The sequence below is a fragment of the Pipistrellus hanaki genome (assembly GCF_964339955.1).
Source record: "Pipistrellus hanaki genome assembly, chromosome: 12".
Classification (NCBI taxonomy): Eukaryota; Metazoa; Chordata; class Mammalia; order Chiroptera; family Vespertilionidae; genus Pipistrellus; species Pipistrellus hanaki.
Genome location: NC_140514.1, coordinates 20,375,825 through 20,389,268, shown reverse-complemented (window position 1 = coordinate 20,389,268; position 13,444 = coordinate 20,375,825). Strand labels below are relative to the sequence as shown.

General features: G+C 38.8%; 2 protein-coding genes across 12 annotated transcripts in view; one reads left to right on the top strand and one right to left on the bottom strand.

The window, feature by feature from the left end:
• PREPL (prolyl endopeptidase like) overlaps positions 1 to 8,822 on the top strand; it is a 34,950-nt gene extending 26,128 nt beyond the window's left edge. For 9 of the 11 annotated variants that reach the window (XM_084901507.1, XM_084901508.1, XM_084901509.1 and 6 more), the window contains 4 exons: positions 2,547 to 2,696; positions 3,082 to 3,205; positions 5,130 to 5,203; positions 5,548 to 8,377. In XM_084901507.1, the coding sequence (XP_084757633.1) occupies positions 2,547 to 2,696; positions 3,082 to 3,205; positions 5,130 to 5,203; positions 5,548 to 5,637 (438 nt within the window). In that variant the 3' untranslated portion in view covers positions 5,638 to 8,377. Of the gene's footprint in view, positions 1 to 2,546; positions 2,697 to 3,081; positions 3,206 to 5,129; positions 5,204 to 5,547 lie in introns of all 11 variants that reach the window. The other 2 variants (XR_014796571.1, XM_084901511.1) reach the window with 2 other exon arrangements.
• Positions 5,717 to 13,444, bottom strand: part of SLC3A1 (solute carrier family 3 member 1) — a 35,119-nt gene continuing 27,391 nt past the window's right edge. Inside the window, exons 10-12 of the mRNA XM_084901517.1 lie at positions 11,235 to 11,402; positions 9,213 to 9,329; positions 5,717 to 6,783 (exon numbers count right to left, since the gene is read on the bottom strand). Of these exons, the coding sequence (XP_084757643.1) occupies positions 6,343 to 6,783; positions 9,213 to 9,329; positions 11,235 to 11,402 (726 nt within the window). The 3' untranslated portion in view covers positions 5,717 to 6,342. The remainder of the gene's footprint in view (positions 6,784 to 9,212; positions 9,330 to 11,234; positions 11,403 to 13,444) is intronic.

Here is a 13,444-nt window from a genome sequence, read left to right as displayed (position 1 = left end):
GAGCACACTGACTACCAGGGGGCAGCTCCTGCATTGAGTGTCTGCCCCCTGGTGGTCAGTGTGCATCATAGTGACTAGTCATTCCACCATTTAGTCATTTGCATATTAGCCTTTTATTATATAGGATTGCTTATAATAGTGAAGAATTGAAATCTTCAATTACTCTAACAATAGAGTATATATATCCAACAATATTAGTAGGATCTGTATTAGTCAGTTCTTTTTCTAAAAAAAAAAAAAAAATATATATATATATATATATTGATTTTTTTTACAGAGAGGAAGGTAGAGGGACAGAGTTAGAAACATCGATGAGAAACATCGATCAGCTGCCTCCTGCACATCTCCCACTGGGGATGTGCCCGCAACCAAGGTACATGCTCTTGACTGGAATTGAACCTGGGACCTTTCAGTCCACAGGTCAACACTCTATCCACTGAGCAAACCAGAGTTGACTATTAGTCAGTTCTTAATCAGAAGCATCAGAACCGTAGTTCTTCATTAGAAGCATTAGTTCTTAATTAGAAGCACATGACTAATTTAAGCAGAAAAAGGATTTATTGAAGTGTATTGGGTGAGGGTGGGTATGGAACCAGTCTTAGAGGCTGCACAACCAGAATCATGTCTGAAATATACCATTAACCTATCCCATGAAGCTATCACTACCCCCAGGACCAGGCAGAAGTCACTTCAAACTGCCAGGGGACCCTCTCACCCCCAAACTGCTCTTAGAAACCTGATATAGCTGTGGCAATCTTGTCAGATTACATTCTCTGTGGTCCCTACTTCTTTGAGTCACTAACTTCCCATTCAGAATTTGGAGCACATTGTGTCTGATTGGTAGACTGAAGTCATGTGGCTACCTCTGCACTGGAGGGGAAGCTGGGAAAGGAACTACCTACCATTTAGTACCTCTGCTCACAAGGTTTGGGATACTCTAACTGCAGAAAAGGAGTTCAGGTGCTAGGCACCCAAAAAGAATTCCATTTGCCCATGTGGTTAATGTTAATGCAAGAGAAAGCTGAAAAGACCATAAAATTAAGTGAAAAAAAAAGCAGCTACCATTTTATTAAATGTTTTAACACTATATAAGCCAATGAGTGATTTTTTTCTTCTTTCAAGTTGGATATTTTCCATATTTTCTTCAATTTGCATTTATCTTTTATTTTTATGTAAAATGGTGAAAGAAAATTAATTCATGTATTACTGAATTTTTATTTTTTAATTGTGGTAAAATAACAAAATTTACCTCTTCACCATTTGTTTTGTTAATCCCGAAGATATTTTTTTCCTATTGATTTTCAGATAGAGTGGGGAGAGAGAAAAACATTGAGGTGAGAGAGACGCATTGATTGGTTTCCTCCCACAACCACCCTAACTGAGGGGAGGGGGAATCAAGCCTTCAACCGAGGTACATGCCCTTGACCAAATCAAGCCCGTGATGCTCTGACCTCTGAGAAAACTGTCCAGGGCACCTCTTCCCCATTTTTAAGTTACAGTGTGAGTCCATTCATACTATTGTGCAACTAATTTCCCAGAACTCTTCATTGTGCAAAATTGAATTCTATACCCATTAAGTAACAACTCTTCAGTTTCCTCTTCCCCAGCCCCTGAGAACCACCATTTACCTCTGTCTCTGTGGATTTTACTAAGCTACCACCTAGAAATGGGGTCCTTATGTAACTGGTTTATTTCACTTAGGTAATGTCCTCAAGGTGCATTTGTGTTGTGGCATGTGTGAGAATTTCCTTCTTTAATAGTTAGCTTTCCTAATAGATGTGAAGTGGTATTTCTTTTATATAAAAATGTGTGTGTGTGTGTGTGTGTGTGTGTGTGTGGATATATATATGTGTGTGTGTGTGTGTGTGTGTGTGTGTGTGTGTGTGAATAAAAGGCACAAAATATGTGAAATCCTATATAATAAAAGGCTAATATGCAAATTGTCCTTTTGACCTGGAGTCCACCAGGGGGTGGGGCCGGACGGACAGCACCCTTGCATGAATTCATGCACTGGGCCTCTAGTTAAAATATAAGCCCTTTGTTTGTTTATTTATTTATATATATATATATATATATATATATATATATATATATATATATATATATCACTTAAGACACATGTGTCAAACACAAGGCCCGCGGGCCAAATCCAGCCCGCCAGGCCTTGCAATGTGGCCCGCACCGCGCTGTCATCACTGCACTCCGCTGTCAGTTTATGACATTGTCAGTTTATGACTGTTCAGTAAACCATTCGGCCTGCGATTTAGGCTGGATTTTAGATTTTGGCCCCTTCTCTGATTGAGTTCGACACCCCTAACCTAAGAGGTCTGAACACTAAAAAGCCGGATATAAAGCCCAGGTGCTGGGTAAGGACTGAGGAATGTGTGCGGCTCCTGGGTTCTACATTGCTTCCTAAGCTCTGTTCTCTCATGTCAACATGTATATTCATAATGTATATTTCCCTGTAACTCATTTTACCAATTTGTTAGTCAAAGTTTAAGTCCCTTTGGCTTTTTTTTTTTTTTTTTTTTTTTTTTTTTTTTTAGGCACCTTTCTTGGATGTTCTCAACACCATGATGGATACTACACTTCCTCTGACATTAGAAGAATTAGAAGAATGGGGGAATCCTTCATCTGATCAAAAACACAGGAGCTACATAAAAAGTTACTGCCCCTATCAAAATATTAAACCTCAGGTAATGAAAGACAGTTACGATATTACTATCTGAAGTGACCAAGTGAAAATGATCAAAAGGACACTTACCTGATCTCAGACCAGAATTCAGTAGACCTTTAGTTGTTTCTACTTATAAAACCCAGACACCTTTCAGCACTGCCGCTGCTCATATTCCATGCTGGTTTCAGTAGGGTCATGGTCTCTCTGGTTGAGAAAATACTATTCCAGATAATGAGTAGTCTAGTGCTCTAATACCATAGATTTCTCAAGAATATCAAATAAAGGGGGGAAATGTAGCATTTGGGGGTGGGGGGGAATTAGAGGTAATTATTTTTCATAATCTGTAAGGTAGAAAGGGGCCATAAGGAATAATATACATTCTTTGTACATTCATTTTCTTACAGCATTATCCTTCAGTTCACATCACAGCTTATGAAAATGATGAACGGGTACCTCTGAAAGGAATTGTAAACTACACTGAGAAACTCAAAGAAGCCGTTACGAAGCACGCTAAGGACAATGGTGAAGGTAAGGGACTACTAAGAAGCAGAAACATAGCTAAGCAGACTATTACCTTCAGCATACCGCTCAGAGGAATGCATTTCATGTACAGACGAAATTACCAACCTATGATTTGGGACAAATTATCGTTTTTTCTATGTTGACTACTAATTGAAGCACTCATTATAACCGGTTAATAATGAGGATTTTGTAATCAAAGAAAACACGATAATTTCAAGAGAAACATCAAAAGTGCTTTATTCAAAGCAATGTCCATTGCTAGCTACACATTTCCCCCATCTTTCAGGTAACTTGTGGATATTGTCTCAATAGAACCTTTCTTGTCTTGAGGCAAACCATTCAGAGACCCAATTTTCCACTTCTTACTTTTTGAAGTGCTGCTCAGAAAGTGCATGTGCCATCGATCAGAACAAATGGTAATCTGAAAGAGCAAGGTCTGGTGTATACGGCCAATGGGTTAATACTTCCCAGGCAAGATCTTTTAATATTGGAAGTGTGTGATGGTGCGTTATGATGAAGCAAAATTACTTTGCTGTGTCTTCTGGCCCATTCTGGTAGTTTTACGATCAAAGCATGGTTCAAATTGATTATTTGTTGTGGTAACGATAAGTATTAACGTTTAACCTGGTTTTAAAAGCTCCTTTCTTGGTGAATTGGTAATACACCACACCTTACTGATCCTACCAGACGCAGAACATTGTCTTCTTTCCGAAGCTATTTTGCCTTACAGTTTATGTTGATGGTTGACCTGGGTCAGCCCATGATTTTGTGCATTTGGGATTCTCAAAATAAATCCACTTTTCATTGCCAGTTAGAATTTGATGCAAAAAAGACTTTTTTTCGTGCCCTTGAAGCAACATTTTACTGATGACTTTTCAGTTTTCCATTTGTCTTTCGTTCAGTTGATGTGGCACCCATTTTCCTTCCTTTAAAATCTTTCCCATTGCTTGTAAATGATCAGAAATAGTTTGCTGAGCAACATTTAATATTTCTGCAAATTGGTTTTGAGTTTGACATATATCTTCATCCAATTATGCTGGTATTGTTGGTCTTTAAACTTTTTTGGTTGATCTGGACGTTCTTTGTCTTTCACATCAAAGTCATCACTTCTAAAGTGTTTAAACCAACATTGACAAGTATCTTGAGATGGAGCATGTTCACCATAAGCTTCCCGAAGTATATAACTTTTAGCAGCACTTTTCTTCAAAATAATGAATTAAAACTTCCTGCAAATGCTCTTTTTTTTTGGCACAAAATTTGACATTTTCAAGCATAAAAATATCTATGATGTTAACACCTTCAGAAAATTTGACATATGAAGTTTTGAAGCTTGCTGTCAATACAATACAATAGCATACATATCAAATAGCATATATAGCAACATATGTGCAACTACATCTATTGGAAAAAATCCGCATTATTAACCGGTACACTTAGTAATATTAATTGAACCATTACTCTTGGGAATCTATTAAAAAAAAAACACAACAGGTTCTGAAGTTTTTGCTCTGGAGCCTCAGTGCCCAAACTAATGGCTTTAATTTTCTCTAGATCTTTGTGTTTTATTAAACAAGAGCTCTTACCTTTTTTTCTTGCCAATACATCCCAGACCTTCAGAGCCAGGTGGGAGGACCCACATTCATGTTTCCAGACGGTTGCCCTGTGCCCAGCTCTGTCTCACCCTCACCACTGCTGTAGTGGGTGTTCCTGGGTCTCAAGACTCTCAGACTTCACAGGGCCAGTGGCTTCCTCCTCGGTCACAGCCTTCTCCCTGTGGTCCTGCTCCTGCCGGCCCCCTCCCATCTCTCCGTTGGAAGTGATGGTTCAGGCCTTTTCCTTCTCTATCGTTTTCACAGGTTACTTAGAAAAGGGGGGAGGAGCAGAAATGGGCCAAGAACTTTCTAATTGTTTCATATGTTAACTCTTTCAGGCTATCAGGCCCCCAATATTATTTTAGACATTCAGCCTGGAGGCAATCATGTGATTGAGGATTCTCACAAAAAGGTATGTTGTCCAGCCCTCTCAGTTGACAGATCCTCCGACAGAAGTGTGCTCCACATTTCAGTGGTTGGGGCGGGGTGGACCACATTCAGGTCGGTGATTGAGACCAGGAGGGTGAGGAAGAATACTGAGTCCGTCAGGGGAGCAGGCTCTCGCTAGTGCTTGTGAGCTCTCTTCACGTAATTGAACCTTAATCGGTGGCAGCCTTCTGCCTCTGTCCCAAGGAAAGTGGCCCTGCCATAAGTTGCTGACTTGAGGGTTAGGTGAAGAAGATGGACAGACAGACTTAGACGCTGGAGTTTTACTACCAACGCCTTCCATCTAATTTTTTAATGTGTGTCTTTTAGATTACAGCCCAGATTAAATTCCTGTATGAGGAACTTGGACTTGACAGCACCGGTGTTTTCGAGACTCTTAAGAAATATGTAAGATTCTGAAATTCTGTGGAAATTGGAAATACATGGAAGTATTTCCTAGTTTTATTTGTAGTTGGGTTAGCAAAAGTGAGATATTTATAAGTAAATGAATAGTTTATTAAAATTTGCTTCTCCTAATTTTGTTCAGTGTATACATCTCACACTGTTCTCTCCTTGGTGTATATGCCCCTTACCTAGGAAAATAGATTTCTAATCAGAGGATGTGGAGAGGGGGGTGAGGAAGAGTTGGTGGCAGTAGAGCACTCCCCTCTCCCCATCAAAACAGCTTTGTGTTTGTTTTACTAAAATTTCATTTGAACAGTTTGCAAATCAAGGTCCTGCCTCTAAGCTAGTGAACATTTTTAGACACTTTTAGTGGTAAGTCATGCTCCAGTTTCTGTGCCTGTATTTTGTGGAATGAGAACATTCTTCACATTAAAATGCATTAGATCTTTGTAATAATCTGGGGTCCTGAGGTGTTCTGATGATCTCTATTGATGCCTTGTCAAAAAGTTACAAGTTCCTGCATGTGATAATTTTATTTTAAACATTATTCTTTAAAAACATTGAGAACCTTTCCTAAAGCAGTTACATTCAAGCTGCAGATATATTTAATAATTAATGATTGTCTGTAAAGTTTGCCCAGCAGTGTGCTGTACACTAAGTTACCGCAAATGCTGAGAGTAGAACGGAAAGCCAGTGTCTTCACCTCCTCCGCAGAGATGTCTAGCAAAGGCTGTGCAGGATGTTTAACACACTGGAGTAGCACGCCCGGCTGGAAACAAAACATCTGTCCCTGGCGTCTGCTTGCTGATGCAGGAGAGTCTGTGTGTTGTATTCAAAGATGAGTCCTTCTCCCTTGCCCAGTGCAATAGCTTGCGTGTCAACTTCACTTCCTTTCTTGGTGGAATTGGTACTTAACTTTATCCTCACTGTTGTGGGAATGTTTGAAACAATTTCCTTTAGATTTAGCAGTGATGATTCTCCAAAATTCAGAACCACCAGGAAGACTCTGTCTATGCCATTCATTTCTCTTGTGTACACGACATGGTGGCTGTCTGTCCTCAAATAGCAAAACCAGCCCCTGTTGAGGAGCAGCTCATTGGCATGCAGCAAACTCAATTCTTGATATAACGTTAATGCTGATGTGGGCTGAGCCTTTTGGACCTGTTTTTTTTTTAAAAAAAAGTATTCAGATAAATGTTTGATTCTAATTTTTTTTTTAAATAGCTTTAGTATCAAATAAGAAATTTCCCCAAAAATCTTGCTTCAGTTTGCCCCTTCAAATAATTACCAAACTGTAAGTAATAATAAGTGGGTAAGAGTAGTTTATTTAACTATTTTTTTTTTTTTTTTAAATATATTTTATTGATTTTTCACAGAGAGGAAGAGAGAGATAGAGAGTTAGAAACATCGATGAGAGAGAATCATCGATCAGCTGCCTCTTGCACACCCCCTACCGGGGATGTGCCCGCAACCAAGGTACATGCCCTTGCCCGGAATCGAACCCGGGACCTTTCAGTCCGCAGGCCGACGCTCTATCCACTGAGCCAAACCGGTCCCGGCTATTTAACTATTGATAGAAATTGCAAATGCAGGGTTCCACCTTGTCGGTGCAGTATGTACATCATCTTGACCAGAGCTGAAGTAGAGAGCAGATTGGACTCCATTTTAGGAATCCCAAAACAATGCCCATGTCAAAGTTAATGGATACTTAACTTGCCTAAATAAAAGTCCCTTCATTCTCTATTGTAACTGGCAGAAAAGCAGCCATGATGGCCACAGACTCAGAACTGCTGGTGAATTCTCTGCTCCCTTTTGTAGAATTGTAGGTATGTTTGCCATAATTTCTGCAGACATGTATTCATGCATAGCTAATGAACAGAAAGTTGCAAAAAAGGATGCAAAGAAAATGCTGCCTAAAATAAAAATCAGTACTTTTTTTAACCATAAGACATACATAATTTAATGTATTTATTTTTTCTTTAACATGTCAAGCATCTTTTGTTATATAATTCCTTTAATGTCATTTTAAAGACAAAAAAACTATTCTCTTTCATTTCAGCATTCAAGTTTTTAATATTTTTTTTTATATTCATAGTGTGTCTCCCGCCCCCCAAATTTGGATAATTTAGGATATAAATATAAGAAAGACAATTACTATGTCAAAGAGTATGGACACTTGATACATAATGCCAAATCTTTATCAGAGCTGTTGCCAAATCAGTGATAATGTTCATTTCATTATGCCCCTGCCAGCCATGTTGACTGGTGGTTTTGGTGATTGTTGTTTGGGCAGGTGCCTAATGTGTAGTCTTTCATGAATATTTAATGGATGTTTAAAATGCATTTATTCTGTTTACCAGGTACAACAGTATTTATGATACATGTATATGCTATATGTATATGACCTGTCAAATTACTATTAACATTTTCTATAGCATTAGATATTGCATGAAAAAGCATAGTTCAGTGCTAATCACATAAGAAGTGCCCGATAAGTGTTAACTATTATTTTTGTCTACTTGATTTACCAGTTACTAGAAATATGTTGAAGTGTCTCTCGGTAATTGTGGATTTGTCAGTTTCCCTGCATTTCTCACAGTACTTACTTGTTTTATATATTTTGAAGTTATTGTAGATATATAGATTCATGATTTGTAGTAGAATGCTCTTTTATCTGTTTTCTAAAATTTGCCTTTCTCTCAATGCTTTTCATATTGAATACTATTTTGTCTGCTATTAAATATTTCACACCTGCTTTTGGTAACTTTACTTTTTTAAATAGGAAATGCATGTGTACAGTATAAAACTCAATTATAAGAGTATATGAACATATAAAATAAAAAGGTTTTCTTCAGTACCAACCCCTACTTTCCCAGTCCCTTTCTCAGAGATAGACACTGTTGCTATTTACATATTCTTTCATTTTATGTATCATGAAATAAGCCATTCTGTGCCTATGCAAAGATATACTTTTTTCTTCTTACACAAATAGTGGCATGTTACCATTCTTACTTTTTTGTATTACTTAGAACATGTTAAAGGTGGTCTCATATCAACACACATAGAATCTCCCTTATTCTTTTTTAAAGTTGTATATTAGCCTATTGTGCAGAATTAACCATAAATGATCCATCTGATTGTTGATACATTTAAATCATTTCCAAAGTCTTCTGCTATTAAAAACAATGCTTCAGTAGAGATCCATGACTCTTTGTTGTATACAAATATTCCTAGATACAGATATTTACAAATAAAATTATTCGGTCAAAAGGTATTATGCATTTTTTCTTTTGATAGCTATAGCCAGGAGGCAAGCTTTCTTTTTGTTAGCATTTGTCCTCACTGTCTGTATTATCTTTTTTTGTTGTTAATCCTCACATGAGGATATTTTTCTATTAATTTTTAGAGAGAGTGTAAGGGAGGGGAAGAGACAGAGAGAGAGAAACATCGATTGGTTCCTTCCTCTCTCAAAATCAATTTTGAAACGTTTTAAAAATAAATAGCATCAGTTAAGGTTTTAGTATATGTTATTAGCATAGAAACTCATTTCCTGTTTCTGGAATCAGCATGAAATTTTCATTGATACTTACAGCAACATTTACAGTGTAGTAATCTGTATTGGTAGGTAACCAGGTGTGATTGCCTTCAGAAAAACCAGCATTGGAGCTATTGTCCCACTGCATTGGGGACTTTGAGAGAAGGGTATCCTGTGTCAACGACCGTAAAGAGAAAACAGCGGTCAGGTTAATTAAGTGAAATATAATTTGGCCATTATTTACTTCATAATTACTTATACCTATACTTGAATTTGTTAACATTCAATGAACAACCATTAAAGTGGAAAACAGTTCATGGCATCTTGAGTTTGAATAGACTATACTAACTGAACTTTCATACATGTTTACACTCTGCTGCTTTTTTAAAAAATTGAGTAATGGAGAATTTCAAAACGTGCTATTACCAACTCATTCTGTGATATAGTGCTGATATGGTGAATTCACATATGCAGCCATGTACAAGTGAGTCTAAATTCTATCCTCTCTATCCAGCATGATTAATTGCACTATTGGTGCACACACACACAAATTTAGGAGCTGAAATAGGAAGTTTCCATTAGGGAAATTGGATCTGATACGATTGAAAGTTAATCTTACAAATTATAGGTTCAAGATTATTCATCTACTCAGAACAAAATGAAAGCCATAGCCTCAGACAAAAGCAAAATAAAAACACCCTGCCCAGCCAGTGTGGTTCAATGGTTGAGAGTTAACCCATGCATCAAGAGGTCACAGGTTCAGTTCCTGGTAAGGGCATATGCCCTGGTTGCTCATCTCAATCCCTTGTAGGGGGTGTGCAGATGGCAACTGATCGGTGTTTCTATCCCTTCTTCCTAAAATTAGTAAAAACATATTTTTAAAAAATAAATAATAAAAGCCACCCAAGTGTGAGGCTGTGTGCTACTTTTGTTGAGCCAGAAGTGTTGCTCAGTGGTTGAACCAGGAAGTCAGAGTTCGATTCCCAGTCAGGTCAGAGTTGTGGGCTCAATCTCCAGTAGAGAGTGTGCAGGAGGCAGCCGATCAATGATTTTCTCATCATTGCTATTTCTTTCCCTCTCTCTGAAGTAAAAAACATTTTTTTTTTAAATGTCAGGAAGAATCTTGTGCTATGGTCAAGTGATTTCTAGCAATATAGACAAGCACTATAAATAAACATTCCTAGACATGTAGAGGGTAATGAGTAATATTCCAAACTCAAAAATGGTTCTCAAACTTTATTGTGCCTAAGAATTAGCTGGGAAGCATCTTTAAAATGCAGATTCATGGCCCTGGCTGGATAGTTCAGTTGGTTAGAGGGTCATCCTGATATACCAACATTGCTGGTTTAATCCCTGGTCAGGGCACATACAAGAACAAATATCTCTCAAATCAATAAATGCAGATTCCTAGGGTCTACACAAGAAATTCAGTTGTGTTACTAGAGGCCAGGTACACACGGAGCCGGGGAGAGGAGGCGGGGGCGCTGGGGAAGAGGGGTGTCCCTCAGCCCAGCCTGCACCCTCTCCAATCTGGGACCCCTCAGGGGATGTCGAACTGCCGGTTGGCCCGATCCCCCAACTGCTCTTCCCTGTTGGTCTGTTCACCCCAGTTGCCCTCCCCTGCCGGCCATCTTGTGGTGGCCATCTTGTGATGATATGGGGGGGGGGCATCTTGTGATGACGTGAGGCTTTTATTAGTGTGTGTGTGTGTGTGTGTGTGTGTGTAGACTTATTGTATATATTTCAGAGAGGGAGGGAGAAACATCAGTGATGAGAGAGAATAATTGATCAGCTGCCTCCTGCACACCTCCTTCTGAGGATTGAGCCCTCAACCCAGGCATGTGCCCTGACTAGGAATCGAACTGTGACCTCCTGGTTCATAGGCCAGTTGTGTGTCTCATTTTACAAGCTCCTCAGCCTGGAAAGCTAAGAATTCTCACTGTCTTAGAGTAAGAAAAGAAAAATAATAATTTTCAGCTGTGAAAAAGAAATAGTAAATTATCTGATTTGGAAAAAAAAAAAGAGAGAGAGAGAGAGCGCATATGGTATGGAGCACAGTTAAATTATATTAACTTACGACATTATAGCTTTCGTTGAGGTTTGTGGCTAAAATATTTCCCATTCCTATTTCTTCCCCATAGTAAGTAATGGGAGTTCCAGGAAGTGTGAACACAAGCATGTTCATGATGTTAACATATTCTTTCCCCAGACGGGAAGTCAGCCGCGCATTGTCTGGTCCACCGATCTAAAAGGCATATATTTCTAAGAACACAACTCTGTATACAGGCACATATTTTTAATAACACGACTCTATACACAGTTTTCCATGGATCCTTGATATCAGCAAACCTGGATTTCAATCCCAAACCTGCTACTTGCTGCTTAACTGATCAGTTCACCATCTTGGCCATTATGATCAACAAACTAATTTACTTCCCAGTGATATTGCAAATCTGGTAAGATTCAGGAGGGTGCACTTTAGTAATTTTACACATTTGGATAGGAATATTGACATGAAAAGAAACAAAAATGCCTTCCATAGAGAGCAGGATGAGGACAGAACAGGTGGAAGGAACAAGGGTGGAACAAGAACTGATATCTGTGACTTGAACTATTCAAAACTAATTTTAAATTAAAAGAACTGTACATAAGCCATGTGAAAAATTTTTGTAAAGTTTTCTTTTTACATAGCATATTTCTATGTTAAATGTTCCAATTACATATTATAACATCTAATCCTTATTGAAGAGTTCTTTGAATCGCCTAACAACTCTTCCAATACCATAACTCATGATGAAATGGGCCCTGAGAAACTGCATCATCCATTCAAGTCAGGGAATGAGGCAGAACCAGCCTTTGAACTTGAGTCTGATAATAGGAATTTAGTTGCTACAATTCAAGGAAAGGGAAATTTCTTTTTTCCTTTAGATGTACTAAAATTATATTTACAGTGACCTTTTATAGGCCACTGTAAAGTGTATTTCTACTTTTAAGGACAAATTAGGTCAAATTTTGCCTTTGTTTATTCTTTTCATTACCTTAAGAGTATCTGACAAGAAACGGTGATTTTCAAGTCCAGGCACTACCTTTTCATAACTTTTCTGCAAATAGTTCACAGCAGTGGACAGAGTACAGGGCCTCCCACAGGTTGAGAGGTCCCAGTCACCTCTGATACCGGAGACTCAGTGTATGAAAAAACAAGTGCTCAAACTACATTATGAAATCTGTGGAATGGGGGCACTTATGGAATGGTGCAGTAAGGATCTCCAAAAGTCACATAAAAGGAGAACTGGCAAATCAGAACTCTGCAAATTAATTAAAGGCTTACAAAAATCCAAGGAAAACAGCTACTAGTAGGTCGAATGGCAAGCTTTATGTCATTTTAACTTGCCCTGATTTCATGCCCCTCTCCTCAGATCTACGATCGCCTTGAAAACCAACAGACTTGTAACTACAGTAGCGGTGGTGGAATAGGTTTAGAATTTGCTGAAAGCTTCACCTCTAGAAAATGATTACTGACCTCTCTAGCAGCTGGGACTTCTTTTCTTTATCTGATCAGATTCAAAGTTGCTTCTGCCTCTTCCCCAGAGTATTTACCCAAAACAACCAGTAGCAGTTGTTCAGCATTACAGCTGCCAAGGGTGGCGGTACCAGCTGGGGCTGACCAGAGACTAGAGACTGGCTGAGAAACTTAAAGGCTGGTGAATGAGATGTCCGTAGGGGCTCTGGCATATCCCTGGAATCTGGAAGGCTACACGATGTACGACTGTGCAGATGTCCAGGGAAGACCTGAGACTCACTGTTTCAAGGCATTTAAAGAATCTCCAATCATTAGGTGACCGATAAGCTGGATAAGCAGAGGCATGGCCACACAACAAAGAAGACAGATTTGGGAGGATTCATCCAAGAAAGTCACTAAGTAAACAGCATCAACCACTAGGAAGGGGAGTACATAATTTCCAGAATTTTCACATTACATTTTTTAAAACACCCAGTTTTCAAAATAACAATAAAAAAAACCACAAGAGTGCAAAGAAACAGGAAAGTATGACCCATACATAAGTGGGGGGAGGGTAGGAGAGGAAAAACATTCAATAGAAAATGTGGCTGAGCCGAGACCGGTTTGGCTCAGTGGATAGAGCGACAGCCTGCGCACTGAAGGGTCCTGGGTTTGATTCCAGTCAGGGGCATGTACCTTGGTTGCGGGCACATCCCCAGTAGGGGGTGTGCAAGAGGCAGCTCATCGATGATTCTCTATCATCGATGTTTCTAACTCTCTATCCCTCT